This window comes from Hydra vulgaris, chromosome 07, assembly GCF_038396675.1.
Source record: "Hydra vulgaris chromosome 07, alternate assembly HydraT2T_AEP".
NCBI lineage: Eukaryota > Metazoa > Cnidaria > Hydrozoa > Anthoathecata > Hydridae > Hydra > Hydra vulgaris.
Genome location: NC_088926.1, coordinates 12,062,464 through 12,087,500, shown reverse-complemented (window position 1 = coordinate 12,087,500; position 25,037 = coordinate 12,062,464). Strand labels below are relative to the sequence as shown.

General features: G+C 28.4%; 1 protein-coding gene across 1 annotated transcript in view; it reads left to right on the top strand.

Moving 5' to 3' along the window:
* Window positions 1-18,864, top strand: part of LOC136082292 (caspase-3-like) — a 37,848-nt gene extending 18,984 nt beyond the window's left edge. Inside the window, exon 5 of the mRNA XM_065801064.1 lies at window positions 17,270-18,864. Coding sequence (XP_065657136.1) covers window positions 17,270-18,096 — 827 coding nt within the window. The 3' untranslated portion in view covers window positions 18,097-18,864. The remainder of the gene's footprint in view (window positions 1-17,269) is intronic.
* The last annotated feature ends 6,173 nt before the right edge of the window (window positions 18,865-25,037 follow it).

Below are 25,037 nucleotides of genomic sequence, written 5' to 3'. Positions count from 1 at the left end.
AGTTTATAATTATTATAGAATAAATAACTATTAAAGAATCAATTAAATGTAAAAGTTTGATTTATTATTACTATACAGTCTATAAACACATGTTAAATGTCATGGTTACAAGAATTGTAAGTAATATCATGACTGTTTATTTAAGCAGTTTTGCGCATTAGTATGGGATCTGCAGTATTTATAGAATTAAATTTAATATATTATTTGTGATTTAATGATTTATATGTGATATTTTAATTTATATGTATATATAATATGATTTATATGTGATATTTTAATTTGTGTTTTATTTGTGATAATTTGTGATTTATATGTGAGTTATATGATGTGTGATTTATTATTATTTAAAAGGGTGCAGTAGTAAAGTGCTTTATTCATAAGCAAGATGTTCTTGATCCTTACTACTCCCTGGTTAAACTCTTCCCTAGCGTGTCCCTTGTTTAACTCTTTCCTTGTAATATTGCACTAAACTTGTTTCTCTGTACACTGGTTAATGTACATCAGGGTTTGTGTTTTGGAAATATAGGTTCAAAATTTGTAATAACAAAAATAATATAAAAATTTCCTAGTTAACTGTAAGGGACTTTTAGCATTAGGGAGATAAATGAAGTAAAAAAAAAAGATTTTTTTAACTTGCTGTCTTTACATGTTAGTTAAGCAACTTAATATGAATACTAAATTAAAATAATAAATGAGCATTAATATAATATTTTCAATATGGTAGGTGTGTTCACTTTTTTTTAGACTGTGTGTAAAGGTATAAAAATCTAATAAAAAAAAGGAACAAGTTTGTTTTTGTAAATAATAAAGAAAACAATGAATTTACTATATAGAATATTATTGCAACTATAAAACACAAAAAACCATCGTCATCACCAAGTTTTCTAAACCTATCATTCAATAATATTCGTGGTTTTTGAAGTAACTTTTCTTCTGTTGAATCTTATCTCTTGCAAAGTTCACCAGACCTACTTGCTCTTTGTGTGACTAATTTGAGTTCAGCTGTCTCATCTTGCAATCTTAGTGTTGATGGTTATCTTCCTTTAATGAGTAACAACTCCAATAATCACGTGCTTGGCCTGGGCATTTACATTCGCAAGAATTGACTCATTTGTCGTGAAACTAGGTTTGAATCCACAGATTATTCTTTCATGTGCTTTCGTTTAGCATCACTTCACTCTATCGCCTTTCTCTTTGTTCTATATTGCTTTCCTTCATCTTAAGGCTGCACTATTTTTGATGTTATTTCTGATCAAATTGACCAAGCCCTTTCTCTTTATTCATCAGCCTATATCGTTGTTGTTGGTGACTTTAATGCTCATCGCACTAAATGGCTTGGCTCTAGTGTCAGTGACTCTGCAGGCATTAAGGCCCTCAACTTTTGCCTTTCTCAATCCCTAAATCAAATTGTCAACTTTCCAACTCGCTTTCCAGACAACCCGAATCATTTACCTTCTCTACTTGACCTATGTCTTGTTTCTGATCCTAGTCAGTGCTCAGTTTCTCTACATTTACCCTTTGGATAACGGTTTGATCTCTCTAAAATTAATATCTCATTCTTCTTCACCATCAGAATCCCTCTAGCATCGAACCTCATACAACTCCTTAAAGCTGAATGGACTCCTTCCGTGATTTTCTTCGTGATGGCTCTTGGGTAAAAATTTTTTGTCTTTCTGCTGACAAATGTGCTTCTTACATAACTTCGTGGATCAGGCTGGCATAGAATCTTTTATTCCCTCCCAACGATTTCAGGTCAAGCCTCACTCTTCTCTATGGTTTTCCTCACATTGTGCTGCTGCAATTTCCAATCGAAACCGTTACTTCTATATCTATCAGCAAAACAATTCTCCAGAAAACAGTCATCTGCTTATTATTGCTAGAAACCATTGTAAAAAGGTTTTGTCTAACGCCAAAGCCCGCTATTCTCAGGTCATGAAATCTCCTATTTCATCACAAAAATTAAGCGCTTGTGACTTCTGGAGAATCTTTAATAGTGTCAATAATAAGGGCAAATCTGTTATTCCACCTCTTTTGTATGGTTCAAACTTTTTCACCTCACCTAAAGATAAAATTGAATTGTTTGCTGAGAACTTTTCATCAATATCATCTCTTGATTCCATTAGTTGCGTTCTACCTGATTTAGCTGTTAAACAGTTTGATCCATTGCTTGACATTTGTATCACTCCAGCTTCTGTATCAAAAGTGATTTCCTGCTTAGACTCCTCTACAGATTGTGTTCCAGACAAAATACCTGTTGTAGTCTTGCAGAATTACTATCCAGAGCTGTCATCCGTACTTTCAAAACTATTTAACAAGTGCTTATCAGAGTCTTGTTTTCCGACATGCTAGAAAGTGGCATCTGTTCTCTCTATTTTCAAAAATTCTGGAAAGCGATCTGACTCGTCTAACTACCTTCCCATTAGTCTTCTTCCTATCATAGGCAAGGTTTTTGAATCTTTCATTAACAAACGCCTAATCTCTTATCTTGAATCTAATAACTTTCTGATCATCAATATAGATTTCGATCTTCTCGTTCTACAGCTGATTTACTAATAGTAATAACCGATAGGTTTTATTGTGCATTAGATAAAGGTGGAGAGGTTAAGGTTGTCGCTCTTTACATTTCTAAAGCTTTTGATAAAGTTTGGCATGCTGGTCTTCTTCATAAGCATTCTTCTTACGGTGTATCTGGTAACATCTTTAAGATTATTGAGTCCTTTCTTTCCAATCGTAGTAAAAAAGTTGTCCTTGATGGACAGCACTCTTCATCATATCCTGTAACTTTAGGGGTTGAATCCTTGGCTCTATACTCTTTTTAATTTACATTAACAATCTTCCAGATATTCTCACATCTAAGGTGGCATTGTCCGCTGATGATACTACCATTTGTTCTTGTCATGATAAGAAGCCAACACTCTCTGATTGCTTTGAGGGGGTATCTGAGTTTGAAAAGGATCTCCTTTCTACTATAGCATGGGGCTCACAGTGGCTGGTGAACTTTATTTCAGATAAAACCCAATTTTTTTTAGCCAATCATTATCGCAATAATTTAGATCTTCCTTTATTTATGAATGGTAATGTACTTGATGAGTCATCTACCCTTCATATTCAGACACAATAAATCCTGGATCCGTTATCGGTGGCAATCATCTTAGTCATAAAGTCCTTTTAGGGTAACACAAAAGAGATACTCTAAAACAGAATACCCTGGTGTACACAAAGAGTGAACTTTTATGTGGGATATCAGAAATCTGGGGTGCTCTTGTTTTCATACTGTACTACGAGACTCATTTGTACTTGCTAATACCACAAACCACATGAGAACTACTTTAAAAATAAAAAATTTTACTCTTCCTCTGACACTTTCTATACATTCCAGTTATGCTCTACGTTAATAGCTATTCATTACCATGATTATTGATGACTTTTACCGCTCTTGAATTTTTTTTGTTTTTCATTTTGTTATCATTATTATTTATTAAATTTCATCATAATTAATTTTATTATTTTAACTCTTAATTTTTCACTGGACATGTGTCCTTTTGTCATTACTAACGGTCATTTTGACTGTCCCATATTTTATGTGCATTTATTTTCTAATCATTTTAGTTTTTCCAAAATTATTAATAAGTTCAGTTTTGCATATAAACTTTATTTTTTGAATTTTTTATTTTTTATACAAAACAAAATTGAACTTGAACACACGGATACGTTAGTAAAATACCTCATTTTTTTGAGTTATTCATTTTTTAAAAGACGCCAAAGCATTGCATTTCTTTGAATATTTAGCCCGGTTTTTATCATTTATATTAAAACGTTGCAATTAGTTATTAATTTAGATTTATACATGGCCTACTATAATTCCACGGCTGGATATCTTGCTTTTCGGAGCGAAAAATTAGAAGGGTAACTTTTCAAAACACAAATACATCGTATTACACTGACCTCAATAAAATTTATAACATTTAGACTGGTTTTTGTGCACGGAAGTGTGTATTAAGTATAAAATTTGTTAAATTATGATAAAAGTCTGATAATTTAGACACTTTCCTTTGCCTGATGATTTTATTGCTATAAAAAATCTTACACCGCTGAAATAAGAGAATTTTATATTGCATTTTGTTTATCAATAAAAATTGTAATAACTTTATTAAACAATAAAACATTAAAATTTGTAATGACTTTATTAATTTGAAGATGTACCTCATATTGTGTATATATATATATATATATATATATATACATACATACATACATACATACATACATACATACATACATACATACATACATACATACATACATACATACCTACATACATACATATTTCTCAATAATGTTAACAAGATATATAAAAAGATAAATAAAAATCTAACAATAAAAGGAGGAATATACATTAAAGGTATAATAATTCAGCTATATAATTCAGCATTGATTACTTCATTTCAGTTTAGCTTGATTGATTATTTCAACTAATACAGTTTTAATATATTTCTTTGTCTGTATTTAAAATACTTTACACTGTTCTTTCGAATTTCATCAGAAAATTGTTTCTGTTCATTGTTAAAATAAATATTAGATGTAAGAACGTAATTTACAAATTTAACATTTTACCAATAATTTGATGATCATTATATAAGATCATCCTATAAGATGATCATTGCATAAGAATGAAGTAGCACAATCATTTAATCTAAGTACCCACGCTACAGCATATTGATCACAAAAAGCTGAATTTCTGATAAACAAAATGGCAGTATCTAATATTCCAAATACTTTTGCAACATAATGGGTAAGATCAATAGCTGGTAAAATCAATTCTCCACAATAAAATTTTTCCAAATAACAGCATTCTACTTCACCAGATTCAGCTAATAAACTTTAAAATGTAAATTCATCTAATAATTTTAAAATGTAAACTTTTGAGAGTTTGAAACTTGAGATGATTGCCAATCTTCAATCCATTTGACTAAACTCCTCAAAAATAAAAGTTTTATATCACCCAAAACAGCTGCATTTCCAATACAAAAATCGTTGTTGAATTTTTGCCTACTGTTACTTATTGTGCGCCATATATTTATCAACTTTAAAAAGCTTAGGGAATCAGTCCTATCTGGAAAATAACTTTTAAGAGCTGAAGTTGTGGGATCAAATAATGCAAGAGCAAGTGGTATACTTTGCTTATTATCTCCAGAATGAAGTGATTTATAAAATAACTTAAAACCATTTTTTAAATTTGACTGAAGTAATTGGTCTTTATCATATACATTACAAAGTAACTTTCATAATATTTCACCAGTATGTGCATCAATAACATCATGAAACTGATCAAAATCAAAAACAGGGAATGTAAAGCATTTAGAATTTAGTAAATTGTTTTGTTTGTTTTTGAAAATAAAGACAATTATGAAGGTCATTTTGTCTGGACTGATGTACATTTAAGAATAAGGGAATATCGTTTGATGAAAACTTTGGCCAATTAACTGGATTTTTGTATTTTATTTTACTGAGTTCAATTATTAAATTGTTTGACAAACTATTTTCTTCGACGTAATTTTTTATACAGGCTGGAAAATTCTCCAATACACATTTTTTGCAATACGCAACTAATATTTTGAAACCATGGAGGCAATAGAACGTAAGATAATTTAGAGAATAATGAAACACGCATAAGTTACATAACTACAATTGTTTCTGTAACTTCTAAAATACCAAAGTGTTGATTAATATCTTAAATATTTATTTGTCGTTGTATATTTTTAGCTGATACCCTTTAAGGTTAAAATAATTCAAATCATTTAAACAGTGAGTTTCATCTTTTTTTAATAAATATTCTGGATTCATCCTGATTATTTTTGATGGATGACGGACAGACGGTGGCTATCTACCTTTCGATGTAGTTGTACCGAGTGCGTAAAAAGTTCGAGGCCATTTTTCTATAACGTTTTAAACAAGGTAGACGAACTTTTTACGCACTCTATGCAGTTTTTCAGACTTTACATAATGTAACCCCATTTGTAAACAATGTTTGTATTGTTTTTTAGGAAAAATGTCTGAACTCAGACCCGCTATTATTCGTCTATTTGAGCAAGGAAGAAGAATGAAAGATATTGTCCAACTTCTAAACATCAAACATCACCAAACTGTATCCAAAGTCATTAAGCGATATCAAGAAACTGGGAGCTATATAGACAGACGGAGAAGTGGACGTCCTCGGACTGCCAACACTCCAGCTAACCGGAATAAGATCTTAGGTCGAATCAAAAGAAACCCACAAACACACAAGAACTCAACAAGAAAAATGGCCAAAGCTGTTGGAATTTCTGAAGGATCAGTCTAAAACATTCTGAAAAGAGCCGGATTAAAAGCGAGGAAATATGTTACAGCTCAATTACTTACAGAAGAGATGAAACAAAAACGTTTGAACCGATGAAGGAAACTTCTGAAACGTTTTGGTGCTAGGCGACACCGAAAAATTCTGTTTTCTGGCCAAAGCTGTTGGAATTTCTGAAGGATCAGTCTAAAACATTCTGAAAAGAGCCGGATTAAAAGCGAGGAAATATGTTACAGCTCAATTACTTACAGAAGAGATGAAACAAAAACGTTTGAACCGATGAAGGAAACTTCTGAAACGTTTTGGTGCTAGGCGACACCGAAAAATTCTGTTTTCTGATGAGAAATGGTTCGATGTTGAGCAAGCTCATAACAATCAAAATGACAGAAGTTGGTCTAAGGTACCCCTGCCACTCGAAAAAATATTCATTTCCCATCAACAGAAGCCACAGCAAGTGACGGTCTGGGCAAGAATCACCCACAATGGTAAAACTCCTCTCTTCTTTCTTCCAAATGGAGTCGAAGTTCGTGGTGCTGAATATCGAGCGATGCTTGAAGAAAAACTTTTGCCTTGGTCCCAGCAGCATTTTGGAGATGAAGATTGGACGTTTCAACAGGACGGTGTACCCTCTCACAAAGCTATACAGACTCAAACTTGACTGAAAGAGAACTTTCCCGATTTTATCAAAGTTGACATCAGCTCTCAGAGACAGATTGGAGAATGGCCATCAAACTCACCAAACTTAAACCCGTTGGACTACTCGCTTTGGAGTATTCTAGAGACCAAAGCTTGCATGTAACCCAAACGATCAATTAAAAAGTTCAAAAAAGACCTGATTAAAGCCTGTAAAGAAATCCCAATGGAAACAGTTGCTAAAGCTGTGGATGATTTTCCTAAAACGTTAAAAAAGTGCATCCAGGTAGAGGGAGGATATTTTGAGAATATGTAAATAACTATGTCTGACGAACTGTGTACATACATTCATAACCTGTTTTGCAAATGAAACATACTGTGTTTTGTAAATGAAATACTGTGTTTTGCGAAATAACCCCGAACTTTTTACGCACCCTGTATATACTGATGATGATATTTTTTTAGTTAAGCAATAAATAATTGGAACGAGGTTTAAGTCCCAAAGTAATGTTACTCTTTTGCCAATTTTTAAATATATTTTTTTTTAAATGTCTAGCACAAATAGCTGAATTTTTACCAGGGATTTAACTTTCGATTGATAAATTAACATAACTTTCGATTGATAAATACTGCCCACTGTTTAAATAAGTAAAAATTATTTTCCGGAAATCCAAAAATTGGATGCTTTTCAGGAATAAAATCTCTAGGTTAGAACAGATTCTCTCTCTTTTTATATTCAATTTTACAGTAAACTAAAGCACATGTATTAACCGTATTATGAATATTTAAATAAACAATTTTATAAGACATTTAAAAAAGTCCGAAAGTTACCCTTCTAATTTTTCGCTCCAAAAAAGCAAGATATGTGGCCGTGTAAATATAGTATGCCATGATTTATAGTTTAGTATTTATTTTTTGTCCGATGGTTTTTATGAATTTTAAACAAATATTTTAACTTATAAAACTCCTTTTAAATTTATTTTATAAAGATTTTAACGTAATAGTTATTTTAATGCTTATAGAAACCAGTACTTTTTATTACACTACCAAATTTGAGTTGTTTTTTTTTATACGCTAAACTAATGCCTGTTTTGCGTTGTTTGTTTTAATTACTTTTTTAAAAGATTTCTTTTATTATTGCCGCTGATCTCGTGTTTCTTATGCGCCGACACCAAAAAAATAGAAAATAAACAAATCGACAAGAAAGCAATTTAAATAAAATGTTTAAAAAAATCTATCAAAGAGCTCATTAAGACCAGGGGCTTATCTAGGATTTTATGTAGGTATAACTAAAATTTGGAAAATTATGTCATATTCACAACTATTTAATAAGTCGGCTAGTTTACGTCAAAAAAACGTCCAATAATTACGTCATGTAAATGCTGCCGACTTTTTTTTTTTATTTGAGCGTCTTAAAGCGAAGGGTTGAACTGAACAGCTTCTGAGGCGTTTACCTAGTTTAGTTTTCACTTTTTGTACACACACACATATATTATATTTTATATATATATATATATATATATATATATATATATATATATATATATATATATATATATATATATGTATATATATATATATATATATAGATAAATTTAATACAAAGGTCTTAATACAATAATATAATAAAACATAGAAACGATGTCGGCAATTTTTTGCTGACTTCAAACACTCTTATATTTAATGAGTTCTATTAAAATAACTAATGGTAAAGTATAAATTTGCCTTGGCTATTCTGTTCGTAAGTTAAACATACAATGTCCAACTTACTTAACGAAGTGCACCAACTAGAAGGTAAGCCATAGGACTTTGCACCTCATAAGTTGTAATGCTGCCTAAGGTTAGCTTCATTTTCTATTCAAATTCAATAAATTTTTAAATTCTTTCCTATTTTTAATAGGCGTCGATGTAAAAGTATTGTTATTGTTGACAAAAAAAAAAAAGCTTTGGATTCTTTATTTAATTCTCTGAATTCTTTCTTTTATATTTTTGTTACTAATTGCATAATTGCAATTATTGCAATAACAATATAATAATATCGTGATATATTGAAAAATATCATGATATTATTATATTGTGTTATTTTCAAAAATAATTTCTTGTTTCATACTACTATGTATAATAAATAAAAAAATAATTTGAAAAGTCCCACCATCTATAGAATCCTCAAAAAGTAAAATTATTAGATCTTTGTTTTTTATGAATATCAAGCACTCTTTTTATAGCATACACTAACAAAGTTTATACACATATTTTAATTTTTCTATTTAGTGGTTTGCATTGCATTTAGTTTAGAAAACTATTTTAAACATTTAAGAAGTCAAAGATCATGAAATGCACACAAAATAGAAAAGAAATTTATTTATTAAGCATTTATAACAAATAAGATGCTCTAAGAGAAAATGATAAAAATGTTTCAACAAAAAATAATTGTAAATATAAGAGTTAATAATAGTTATCACTTAACCATAGCCAATTATTTAAGGCTTAAATAGCAACTCTAAACGTCTCTCTCCAGAAGCTGAAAGTATGCTGATAACCCTGCCTATATCTGAAACAATTTCTGTATAAATTGACATTAAGGCAAGGCCATTCAATCACTTTTTTAACACTCTACTTCTTGAATAAGTTTTTAATCTCTAGGTATTGTACCTAGAACTGAATCCTTAAAAAAGTTGAAGAATGTTGGGGAAAACCAGTCATTGTTATAACTTTTATTTAAGAAATACTAGATAGGGGTTTTGATTGATTTTTCCTAAGAGGCACCCATATACCAAATCTCCATGAATAGAGGTTGGATGCGAAGATAGGAATGATAGATATCCAGAAATGTCTAAAAGTAGATATGCCAATCTTAGTTACCTTTCAGGCAACTTAACATGGCTGTTGGAACAGCAAACATTCCATATAAACCAACATGCTTTCTGTTTGAAATCTTATATGATTAATAAGATCATTAATAAGATGGTACAATGAGGTAAAGTGATAGAAAGCTTAAAATAATCAGATACTAAAGATGACGAGTGATTATAATGATTGATTTGCTTTCCAAATTTTCTGTTTTAGCTCTTTTACATTTAAAGCCATAGCTAATTCAAAAGCAATATTGAACTAGTTATAGTGAAATAAAATAATACCAAATTTAATTTCTTGAACCATGTTTTTTTAATTGTCAATTTCAAAACTCTGAAATTTAAGATAAATATTGTATTGCTTATCTTAGAGTCTGATTGTTGTTTAAAAAATTCAAACCATCAAATTTTTGTTAAAACTAAAGTTACATTAAAAGAAAATTCAGTCATCAACTATGAAGAGTCTTTTACTAAAAAAATGCCTAGACCTTTCCGTTTTTGAACCTAACAAGTACAACAGACACAGATAATACAGTTTCATCAAATGAAGGCGGTTTGAATGAAGACGACGGTGATTACGTCACATCGTCGTTTTGGAAACCTTATTTTTCTTATTTAAGACGCAAGAACACATTACATTGAAGTTTTATTATTTGATTGTTTTTTAACGGTTTTCTTTTATATTACTTGAATAACGTATATATAACCCCTAGAAACATTGTAATTTAATATAAAGAAATTTATAAGGATAAGTTAACATACTATACCAGATGTTTCAACTTAATTAAATTTTATAAAAACTTATCTAAGATGTTAACTTTTAAAAAATATTATTTCAAAAAAAAACAACAATAATTTAGTCAGCTTATGCCGATAAAATCAGGTCGTTTGTGGCTTAGCCACAGAACTATTTTATACAGTAATGACCGATCTTTTTTTTTTAATCCGTTTTTTTTTAGTTTGGATCGCTTTTAAAGCCGATTTTACACGGCAAACAAAAAATAAAGTGAACGTAATTAATTATAGGAGATTATTTTTACTTTGAAAGTATGTTGGAATGCTATATATAATTTTTTATTTTGTGAATTATTTTTAGGTGTAGTCTTAGCCACAACGGCTATACCCTAGATCCGCGCCTGAAGACAAATAGATTTTTATTTTTTTATTATTAAAGTAACTTTAAAAACATTTTCAAATAGTTGCCAGCTTCCATAATACTTTTGGAACTTTTTTATGCTATTTTTTTCTACATTTTGAAGTTTATCAGCTCTTTTTGCAATAATTGATTTTGTTAGTGTACAAATGGCAAGCTGTGCAATATAAAGTATTGAAATTCCACAACTGCATACACATCATTAATCTCAAAAAACTCTAAACACTTAATTGATAAAGAAATTAGGATTTGTTTGTGCTTTGACATCAACAAATACTTGGATTCATATTAAGAAGATATCAAAGAAGAAAAAATTCAAAAAAAAACTTCTGTTTTTAGTTGCAACAAAAAGTTTGTTTGCCATTTCAACCCTTCACAATCTAAATTAAATAGATATTCATATGCTGAAGCATTATCAAGTTCTAATGAATGTTCTGATACAATATTCTTTTATATATATATATATATATATATATATATATATATATATATATATATATATATATATATATATATATATATATATATATATATATATATATATATATATATAACAGTTTTTGGGTGGAAATTATCATTCATCAGTTCAAGAGATAAGAGAATCAGAAAAAAAAAAAAAGTTAAAATTATTAGTGCTTTAAACATTTCTACTAAATATGGCAGTATATTATTCTTAGACTTTATTTCTGGATGATATCGTATCAATGCAATTAAATCTACAGACAATAATGAAGGTGTTTTTATTAACAATTTTTCTAAATTTGTGACAAGATCAGACAATGTACATCTTCCTTCTTTTGAGTGATATCTTCTTTCGAATAATGTGCATGTTTCTTCTTTAAAATTCTCTTGAGTATATTGCAGGCCAGATGCTACATATAAAAAATTTTGTGAGCTTTAAAAAAAAAAAAAAAAGAATATTGTATCAGAACATTCATTAGAACTTGATAATGCTTCAGCATATGAATATCTATTTAATTTAGATTGTGGAGGGTTGAAATGGCAAACAAACTTTTTGTAATATATATATATATATATATATATATATATATATATATATATATATATATATATATATATATATATATATATATATATATATATATATATATATATATATATATATATATATATATATATATATATATATATATATATATATATATATATATATATATATATATATATATATATATATATATATATATATATATATATATATATATATATATATATATATATATATATATAAAACCCGTAGATGTTGTCCGAAAGTTTTTTCCATATTTTGTTGACAAAAAGTAAAAATTAAAATGCAAGACCGGAATTATTTTTTTTTATTAATTGATAGACTGCCTGCCCCAACTAAACCCTCAGTCGATGTAGCAACACTTCTTTGCGAGTCAGGCTAAAAGATAGTAGATGTAGCAGCACTCCCTTGCGGGTCAGGCTATTTGTCAGTCGATGTAGCAGCACTCCCTTGCGAGTCAGGCTATTTGTCAGTCGATGTAGCAGCACTCCCTTGCGAGTTAGGCTATAAGATTGTCGATGTAGCAACACTCCCCGCATGATTTTTAGTAAAAAAAAATAAAAACATTTTATTAAAAAAATTAAAAATAAAAACATTTTATTAAAAAAAATAAAAATAAAAACATTGTTTATATTGTTAAAAACATTCAGAATGTTTTTAAAACATTCTGGTCAATTAAATTTGCGTTTTTGTGGTTCTTTTAAAAAACGATTTATTTGTAATTAAATTAATGGTTTTTACTTTTGTCCAACACGCAAATGTTGGACGAAAGTCAAAAGTAATTAAAAGTGATGTATGTGTTGGCGTAAGAATCACTTTTTTCCTTCTGCTCCTCCCAAAGACAACAAACTATAGATTTATATATATATATATATATATATATATATATATATATATATATATATATATATATATATATATATATATATATATTATAGATTTATATATATATATATATATATATATATATATATATATATATATATATATATATATATATATAGATAGATAGAGAGATAGATAGATAGATAGATATAGAGAGATAAATAGATATAGATGTAGATATATATAGATAGATAGAACCAAATCATGCTTCCGAATAGTTTGTTTGAAATTTTCCTGTCAACAAATAAAAAAAATGGAAACCAGTTAGCATGTATTTTATTAGTTCAATAAAAGTTATCTAGTTTATTTTTAAGCAAAAATAGTTTGTTTAGTTAGGCAGCCATGTCTGCTTTTTTGTTAAAAGTTTTCCCATCTTTGAAGTCAAAAGTAGAAATCTTTTTTTTTTTTTTTTTTAAAAAAAGTCATTGATATGATAAAATTACCATCTCGTTTACAAATTCCTTTACTAGTAGTATTGACATTTAATAGAGTTTTATAATTAAAGAAATAAACTCACGAGTTCCCGTTATTAAACTGTTGTTTTGTCATCAAAAATTTTTAAAGCTAATTTAACATTTTGCCTTTCAATAGGGTTTGGGTTAAGAACATTATTTGTCAAAATTCGAATTTAACAATACTATCTTTTTCAAAGTTGTGCAACTGTCAAATATGTTCAATACATACATTACATTTAGAATCATCAGTAAATCCAGGATATAGAAATAAATGATCACTGTTAAGTTGTCTCATCTAGTTATTGCGAGTACATTTCAATAAATGATTCAATAGACTATCAAATTAAAAAAACAGTTTTCTTGTTGAATCATAAGACTGTTGAATAAATGATTTAAAATTACCACCACAAAATGCAATAAACATGTTTCGATTAATCCGACAATTGTTTGAAATTAAAGAAAGAACTTTGTAACCACAATTTTACATTACTATAAAAGTGGTTCTATCATTTCAACCACTTTTATAGTAATGTCTTTTAGATAAACAGTAGTCATGTTTTTTATTAAAACAATATCTTTGAATGATACTGCAGCAACATTTTTGTATGATGATAATAAAAAAGTTATAAATGTTAGCACTGTGACATGCATTTTAGATAGAAACTAAAAGCCAGAGTATCAAGACTATATCAAGGTTGGGAAATAAATTATATTTTTATTTGTTCACATAAAAATACTAAACATTTATGAACATCTGTAAAATATTCATCACTGTCTTTAACTCGTTCACATAGATTATTTAAATTACACTGAATTGTTAAAACACAATCCGAACTGAGCATGATATTTTTATTACCAGGAAAAAATTGTGTTAACATAGTGGACAATTGAGTCCAATAAGAAAGTTTAAATTCATCGTTAAGTACCTTAGCCACCAAACTGCTGTCTTTCTTCAAATTACAAGCAAACACTTCAACAAATAGGTTATTGTGAATATAATTTTTATTGATAAATAAAAAGGAATAGATAATTAAACAAAAAGATAAAAAGAATAATTGATAAGTAAAAAGGTAATTATGATGGGGAAGCATCTTGTGTTATTTTTGTCTTGTCTTTTTTTGTTCTTATCTTTTTTCTCTCAACACATATTACAGAACCATCATCACGTTTTATTGTATCAACACAAACAATAAATGTACGAATGAAATATTTTTCCCATACAGCAGTTTTATTTGAAGGAACTAAATTTTCTCGAGGAATCGATAATTCTTTCATCTTTGGATTAGTTGGAAATTTAAAAACACTAACTTTTTCACTCTTAATTAAGATTAATAAAAACATAATAAACTGGACTGAAAATGTATAAACTAAATCTTTAATATTTACAACTTAAGATATTTAGAAACAAATAGATAATAAAAAAATTAAACATCGGACTCGTAAAGTGACGTCACAAGAGTTTTTTCATTCCTTAAGCAATAAAGCATGACCTTCTAAATTAGAAGGCCTTGCTTTATCGGACAAATTGTCCGGTACAAAAAAGTTTGTCATTATGAGCTCTGTATATATATATATATATATATATATATATATATATATATATATATATATATATATATATATATATATATATATATATATATATATATATATATATATATATATATATATATATATATACTATATATATATATATATATATATATATATATATATATATATATATATATATATATATATATATATATATATATATATATAATTACTTAATTAACCTAGTGAAATACAAATTAAATCAGTACCATCGACTATGGATATCAGAAAAACGGATATTAGGTACCATAACTTTTACAGGCTTTTTAATCTGCCCATTAATATTTTTCAATAAATTTTTGGTAGCTGGATAGAAAATACCTTCAAAAAATCTGAATAGAATTGCAAACTATCTTAGCATTCCCTCGACAATAATTCAATGTGAGAACAAATTTTTAATAACAATAAAGCCAATACAAAATTTACCAGCCACACTTAAATATTACATAAAAATCAAGTTTAACTATTCTTTTTTTTTTAAATAGTCTAAGTTTAGTTATGTTTTTAAAAAGTAACACAATAAACGTTCGCTTGACGCTACCTAGTAAAAAAAGTTCCGAAAACGTGGCACAGAGTTTTAGCACAATATTTGATTTCGTAAAATAAGGGTTACCGCGTACTTATTCTGTGTAAAGAATTATAAAGTACATCTACCTAACACTAAACAAACTACTTACTTTCACAATCATATAAAGCATGGCAGAAATCCTTAGGGTAAAGTGGGGTAATAAGATCAGAGGGGCACAAGGATCAATTTCAGAATAGTCTAAACTAAATTGCTTAATGCAGTGATGTAAAAATTACTTATTTTTACATGATAATGAGGTTTACTTACTAAATCAGGAAGTAGTTTAAAATATTTCTAGGGTTTACAACTATTTTATAACCATTATTAATTTGATTTAATATTGATTTTTTTACGGTAGTTTTTAGTTTTGTTCGAAGTTTATGAAAAACTTTGCCAAAACCAGTGCTTTTAATTTTTTAATTAAAAAGTATATATCAAGTTGTTTGTTTTTATTTTACTTGAAAATAAAGTAGTATCTAAGTTTAGTAAGTACCTTTTCATATTACCTAATCTTTTTTCAAAATAAATTAGGAAAATATTTTGAACTTCACAGTATATATTTATATTACAATACATATTTATATTACAATATATATCATATATTTCAATAAAAAAAATCTAGAAATGTATAAAATAAATGATCTTAATGCCCTCCTCTGCCCTATTTGTCAGTGGCTGAAAACCGTATTAATAAATTGCTCAAAAATTTATTGAAATAGAATCAAAAAGCTTCAAAAAAACCTTCAATCAAACATTTATAGAAAATTAACTAAATACATTTAATTTAAAAAGATAAAAAATTTTTCTTAACCAGCTTTAAGTGCTAAATAGTAGGGGGCACCGATGCCTACTTTTAGCCAATGCCGGTTGGTAAAAGCCGATACCGATGCATCGGCCATAAAAAACAGTCCCAAAAATATTTAAAGGTTTGGTTAGGCTTGTACATGCATTTTTGTTTATGGAATAGTTATATTTTGCATACAATATAGAAACACAAAAATAAAAAAAACTGATTTTTCAAAACAATCGGCATCGGCCGATGGTTACCAAGACCGATGCCGATACATCGGTGCACCCCTACTAAATAGTATATATATATATATATATATATATATATATATATATATATATATATATATATATATATATATATATACTATTAAACTAGTTAATATATATATATATATATATATATATATATATATATATATATATATATATATATATATATATATATATATATATATATATACTATTAAACTAGTTAATATATATATATATATATATATATATATATATATATATATATATATATATATATATATATATATATATATATATATATATATATATATATATATATATTAACTATTTAACTCCGAAACACAAATCTTGTCAAACAAAGCAGCTACGCGGAGAAACATGTTGAGCGCGGTACTCCCAAAGGCGTGGTGAGTTCGAAATCAAAACTTTTCGCTAACAAAGCGCGCGTTTTACTAATACGCACCACTACCGGGTGTTCTACGACTATTCTACCAATTGTTACTCTTAATTTTTTAAATGAAGAGTAGCAATTGGCTCAAGTCTTATTATTTATTTATTTTTTTGAAATAATGAAATTCAATATTTTAATCAAAAATATTTTGTTCATTAGGGTGTAAGGTGCATTTAAGCGCTATTCATCTGGGTGCTTAGTGTTTAAAATGTGTTACTTATACTATGTAAACTAATGAATTTAATAGTTTATAATAATTTTTAACTTACAGCATTCGAATCAGTAGTGAACGCAATTCATGAAAAAGATTTTTATTACACATTGAGTACTGGTTTTGTATTGATCATCAACAATGAAAAATTTGTTGAGGAAGAAAATAGAGATGGCTCGGAAGTAGACGTTCAAGCTTTAAGCTCTTTTTTCAAAGGCACTTTAGGTTGGTGCGTAAAATCCTGTAACAACCTGAAAAGGGAAGATATTATTAATATTGTGTATTCTCTCTCCCAAGTTAAGTGTTTTCCATTCTCTGCGTTATTCATTGTTATTTTATCCCATGGATCAGAATCTGGAATACTTGGTATCGATTCACCTGAAGAGATAAAAATCAACAGTCTGCTTGAAAACTTTAAAGCCGATAATGCTCCTGCCTTTGATAAAAAACCTAAAGTTTTTATTGTTCAGGCATGCAGAGGGGAAAGAGATGATATCAGAAAAGATGGTATAAAAGATTCTAAAAGAATTTATTACAATGAATCAACTATTCCCATGTTAAGCGATTTTGTTGTTGCTTACCCATGCGCAGCAGGATACACTGCTCTTAGATCAACAATAAAAGGTTCGTGGTTTATTCAAGAGTTGGTTAAATCTTTGTCGATATTTTACGATAAAGAAGACTTTTTATCTATTTTGAATCGGGTAAATTTCAAAGTTGCAAACGTTACGTTGCCACAAGGCTTAAAAGAACAGCCTTGTTTTGAAGTTGGTTTGCGCACTCGATGTTTCTTTCAAGAGTATTTCAGAAAATTACATAATATTTTAGAATATTACAGTTCGTTAAACTCCGATACAAAAAATTTACTAATTAAAGGTAATTTTTAACGGCTTTTGTTTTGTAATTTATGCGCATTTAGGTTTTACTTTAATACGTTTTATATGTTTATATTTATATATATGTGCGGTTTTTAAATTACCGGTACTTGTTGTTTTCATAATTTGTAATGACCTTTATATAAGCATTGCAGTTTTTACTCTAGCTACATTTATTTACCTTTATTTTAATTATTTATTTATTTAATACCAAATAGTTTAATTATTAGTAACTTTTTTTAATTGAAAATTTTTTTCTAATTTTTTCGATCTTAAGTTTTTTTTATTAAACTCGTATTTTTAAATAATAAAACTAGCTTTTTAATACAATCACAGATTTATTTACCTTTTTTTTTTCTATTTTATTTTTATAAAAAAAAAGTAATTTGTTTCAAATTACTTTTAAAAGTTTTGAGTACTTTGTTTCAAAAAGTAATTTGAAAAAAAAAGTCCTTTGTTTCAAAGTTTAAACAATTTAGCCTAATTTCTGCCGAAACCTTTTATCCCCAATTGGCATCCCCAAATAGTTTCTGATGCAGAAATGCAGCACCACTAAAATGTTGCCAAACGGTGTCATGGTTTTACTATAAGTGAAAGATGAAGCAAATTTATAATAATGGCATATTATATATTTCTAATCTCGTATTCGTCTCGTATATCAACAAAAATTATAAAAATTTTGTTCGAAAATCGAATTTTAATAAAAATAATTTAGTCAAATACTGCGTCGACTTATATTGTTAAATTGTTTATATATAGTAAATATATATTGTTTATATATATAGTTTTATCATATGTCTTAAATCAAGTGAATCAAGTAAAAATAGATATGTCCATGAAATAAAAGCGTATGGCGTTTTTGTGGTTTATTATTTAAATTTACACTCGAATAAAAATTTACATTCGAATAAAAATACGCACAAAGATATAATATAATTGAATATATAGTTTCAAGATATTTCTTGGAAAGCCAGAATTAATAGCATACAAGGAACAAACGTAGGTAACAAACAATAAATTTACAATAGCAAAAGTTTACACATTAGCACAAAGCAGAGCATTGCTACATAATATTGCAATAACATAATTAAACTTAAAACCTAGTTAACTTAAAACTCTTTACCTTGTGTAGAATCCAAGTTTTTCCTTAATTGTTGGCTAACCATTGATAAAGTGAGTTTCAAATCACGAAAATTTATTAAGTTAATACTAACTTAGTTAAATATTATGTCGTCGAATAAACAAAGGCAAAATTAAAAAAAGAAGAAGAATTCAAAACAAAGTATCAGTTTGATTACATTGAAAAGCATGTTAGTCTCCATTCATTATTTTTTGCAGCCGTGGCGCAGTGGTTAGAGTTCTGGCTCAGGCCAAATTTAAACTTGACAAAAAATTATGAAATGAAATTTAAACAATATTTTAAAGGAAAATAGATACATTTGAAATCTCTATGAAAATACGCTTTATTTAAGACTCAGAATGACATAGGTTATCATTCACTTTTTAATAACTTTTTTTTTTGACAATATTATGAACTTTACCCCAAAAGCTAAGAAATGCTATAATAAATCCTATTGTTTGCTCAGCAACAAAAAATTTTTGTTGTTGTTGGCAGAGGCGGATTAAGGCTTTTTAGGGTCCCGAGCTATTTTAAAGTAGGAGGCCCTTTTTCATGGGCAATGACAAAAATGAGTAAAATAAAGACTTTCTTAAAAAAGTTATCGTTGATATTTATTTAAGTTAAGATTTTATATTTATTTTCTTGAATTAAGTAAATTAATTTCTTTCTGCTTTTCTTTTCCGCAAACTCAGCTATCACATCGCTGAAATCTATAGTTTCTAACAATTTTGTTTCAATAGTTTATCTTGCTATTTAAACGACTATGGAGGATTGTTGATTGGTGCATGTTTTCCTTTCAATAAATCCCATCTGTGCGTTGAAGCTACAAAAACTGACTACAAACTCTGCAGAACGCCAAAATAGTTGATAGAGTTGATGCACTCACTGACACTGCACTGCCCTATTAAGTTTAAATTATGTCCAGCGCAGGGGATATAAAAAGCTTATTCACTCCGCTCTTTTAAATGTACTTTTAATCCAGAATATTTACCAGACATATTGCTTGCATTATTGTAAGCCTGTCAACGACAGTTGCTTATATCAATATCACATTTTTCCAGAAGATTTAAAATGTCAGTAATCATGGATATACATTCGTGGCTTTTAATTTGTAGAAAACAAAAAAATCGCTCATATACGTGGCCATTTAGATAACAACAAAATATCACAGAAAGTTGATCCACATGAGAAATATCAGGCGTAGAATCTACAATAATTCCCTAGTATTTTGCTTTTTTTATTTTGCTAAAAATGTGCGCTAAAACCTTTGAGACATAATATCAATTATTTCTTCACAAATAGTTTTAAACAAATAAGATGATTTACCTTTGCCTTTATTTGCAAAAGTGTCAATGTGTTGCTATAAAACTGGATCAAATTGAGTCAACAGTTGTAATACGCCAAAGTAATTTAAGTTATTTAACAATCCTATAACTTCATTATGGCCTCGAAATGCTAAACCTCTTCCGGCTACAAAAAGAAATAATGCTACTATTCTATTTAAGATCGGAGCCCAATAATCAATCTCGCCTTTAATCTGGCTTACCATATATTCATTTATATGAGTACTTTGTTTTATGAATTCTATCCACTTAATCATACATTGAATATATTCCTTGCTGTTTTCATGGCCAAAAATAGTTTGTTTAGCTTTTTTCCAATTGTAAAAACCACTTTTAACAAATACATTGTTGTAATCAGTTGAAAACAATTTGCAAAAATAACAAAATACACATCCAGTGGATTCAGAAACTTAACTTTAATAAAGCGGGTAGAAAGAAACGATTTGATAATCTCAAAAACTTTTATAGATACACCATAAAAAACATGCCAAACTTTGTCGAAAGCCTTAGATATGTCAAGAAAAATAGCCTTAGCCTCTCCGCCTCCATTTAATGCACGATAAAATCTTTTATTCGCAGCAGTTAGCAAGTTAGCCGTAAAGCGAGAGGATTGAAAACTGTATTGTTTGTTTGACAGCAAGTCATTTGACTTAAGATGGGATGAGAGAAATTTGTTTATCAAAGACTCAATGACTTTTCTAATAACAAGAAGAAGACTGCTTAGACAATTATTGGAGGGGTCAGAATATTCACCGGAATTTTGGAAAATTAGAACAACAGATGCATTTTCCAGCAAGCAGGAAAACAAGACTCAGTCAAGCACTTATTTAATAGTTTAGAGAAAATTAAAGAGAGTTCTGGAGAACAATTTTGTAAGACTGAGACAGGAACTTTGTCTGGACCACAAGCCGAAGAAGAGTTTAATCGAGATATGACTTTAACAACTAAACTGGAGTGATTTGAATGTCTAACAATTGTTAACCTGTTTAGTTGGAATGGAAGGAAGAGAATGGCCATAAGATTCGAGAGTCAAATTAGAAGAGAAGTTCTTTGCAAATAATTCAGCCTTATCCTTGGGAGAGGTAAAAAGACCAGTCTCATGAATGAGAGATAAAATGTTAGACCTTCCTTGATTAACAACGGTGTTGAAGATTTTCCAAAAGTCTCTAGAGCCTAACTTCTGAGATAAGATACGAGATTTAGTGAACTGAGATTAATGGAGCTTAGCATCTGACAGCACCTTTCTACATCAAAATCTTGCAATAATAAACTGTTGTTTGTTCTTAAGAGAGTTGTTCTTTTGAAAAAGATGAAAAAAATGATTGCAATTAGATATAGAAGCTGCATAAGAGGGTGAAAACCATGGAGTAAAATGGGGCTTGACTTGGAATCGACAAGAAGGAATAGAAACATCCATTCCTACCTGAGTCCTGGAGGTTACATAGGAGGCGCATTTTTCAGCTGAGAGGGAAAAGACATCAGCCCAAGGACCGTCACGAAGAAAATCACGAAAAGAGGCCCAATCACCTTTAGGGTAGTAGTAAGTACTGCGATGATAGGGTGAGTCCAAAAATGAACTACATGATGAAAGATTTAAAGCAATCATTGCATGGTCAGAACCACCTAAGGTAGAAAAAGGAGAAATTGAACACAAGCTAGGATCAGAGACCACATATAAATCAAGGAGTGAAGGTAAGTGATTAGGGATGTCAGGAAAACGACTCATAAAGTTAACTATCTGAGTATGAGATTGATAAATGCAGAATTTATAGGCTATAGTGTCAGCAGGGTCAATGGTGTCAGAGCTAAACCATTTAGTGTGATGAGCATTAAAGTCACCAATAACAAAAATATTGGTAAAGGGGTAAAGAGAGAGAGCATGGTCGATTTGATCAGAAATTATATCTAAAAAACTACAGCCTTGGGAAGAAGGAGAATAATAAAGAACAAAGAGAAAGATGGTAGAATGAAGAGGTGCTAAGCGGATTAGCACCTCTTCATTCTACCATATATATATATATATATATATATATATATATATATATATATATATATATATATATATATATATATATATATATATATATATATATATATATATATATATACATATATATATATATACATATATATATATATATATATATTATATATATATATATATATATATATATATATATATATATATATATATATATATATATATATATATACACACAATGAATTATGTTTAAGTTAAAAAGGCAATATAAAACTTAATTAACTGACAATAATTACATTAAAATTTTATAGAGTTTAACTCTCCAAATTATACGTTATAAATATATTTTATCAAACAGAAAACTACTCTTTTAATAAACATAAATTTATTGAACTTCATATTGATAATATTATTTTTTCTCTTCAGACTGAAAGTTTCAGTAGTACCAATTTACAGCTTATATATTTCTAGGCACACACAAACGAAAACTATTCTAATAGTATAAAGTAAGAATTTATTTTAGAACTTGCATTGAATTTCTGTCATCATTAATACTTATACAAATAAATTGCTAAAATATGTAGACTAAATAGTATACAACATTTTATCAGAGTATGTAGTAACTACTGCTAAATGACATTATAGATTAATTAGTAAACAACATTTTAACAGAATATGTGCAAAAGGATACCTTTTACAGTAATAACTTAATTTATAACTACTTTCTGTAAGGAAGTATTTTTTAATCTAAAAACTATTTTTTATTAAATATTAAAGTAGTTTAATCTAAAAACTAAAGAATAATTTATAGGAACTTATACAATATATTTATCGCAACTTTTAACTAAAAAAGTCAATAAATGTGAGCTGAGCAAATATTTTAAAGTTACTCTAAAGTTAAGGTAGCTTTTACCTAACGTAACTTTTCTTGCTTAAATCAAGCTGAGCATTTTTCGAAGATTTTGTGATTACCATAATTTGAGAGTTGAACTTACGAAAAAACAATCGTCGGTTTTGTATTACGCCGCAAGTTTTGTGAATACGAAATTAGTAAGTTAAGAACTTATGCCAATACTTACGCCAAATTTACGCTTACAAATGTTTTGTAAACCTAGAACCCTGGCTTGACCAGGGTTCTAGGTTTGACCACTTCAACCCAGAGTTCTAGGTTTGTCTCTCTAGGTTCGTCTCTTGGTATCGGAGTTTGTTTTTGTTTTAGTTAGTGCACAAAGGTTGTTTTTATTGTTGTTGCAAACTTTTGTGTGCAACAACAATAAAAACAACCTTTGTGCACTAACTATTGACCATATAAACTAACTTTGACCATATTAAGTCAAAGCGCAGAACGTCCACTTCACATAGACTATTGGTAAAGCTGTAACAGTCTATTTGCAGCTGTACACCTCGGGTACCCCCTTATCCCCCATGCAACAAATCGTCATAAAATCGCCTCCCACTCCACCCCACGCCACTAAAGCGTGACGTACTTTATGGACGACCCCTAATCTTGAACACTAAAAATCCATGATAAACCCGTTTACCCTTTTATTTTTTTCAAAAGACTGTATCTTTTTTAAAATTTAGATTAGGTATTAAAATTAGACTGTACATGGGGTATTGTTGTTTCGATAACACGAAAAATGCAAACTGTTTCTCATGAACATTTCTTTCCTATAAATTATTTCCGCTTTGAAGTGGTAATCAACTCAAACAAAGTTTGACGATACAAATAGTCCGAAATTATATCAACCATGCTGTTTTTTTGTTGGAATGGATAAGTAATAAATTACATTAATATGATTTAATAACAAATTCCATTCCATAAATCTATAAGTTTATTGAAAGAATATCCTTAGGTTCATAAGTATACTTACTTTTTCTTGCGAGTTGACTTTTTTATTTATTTATTAGAAAACTTAATTAAATCAAATAGATTCTAAAAAGTTTATTTTTATTTATTATTATTGTGATTATCCTGCTATTTAAAATCATTGTTAAAAAAGTGGTACATAACACTTCATATCTTTTTTAAAAACATCTTTTCTTTTAAAAGTTTCACGGCTTGACTTTCAAGCAATTAAAATTCATTTGTCAATTTGCTTTACAATTTGATCCCATTGCAAAAGATAGACGTTCGTCTGCTTTTCTTATTCTGGCTTTTAGAGTGATACTTACTTATATTTCTTGTAAAATAGTTTTGTACTGTAAAATGATGCATGTTGTTTTTTATACAAAGTCCTTGAAGACATTCATTTTCTGTAGTTAAATAGTATTGTGTGTAAATGTAAATACTTTCATTTGAATACTTTTTTTGAAGATCGCCAGTCTAATCTAGTCAATATATTGTTACCAAGTGTGACCCAGTCATGTTTCAAGTTGTTGTCATAGCTTTGCTTTGTAACTTATGTAGCATTAAAGTAACATTTTCATTTGCATCAAAAAATAACGAAGAACAGTAATTAAAACAAGGTTCGATAATTGTATTAAAAATTATTGTTTTTTGTCTACC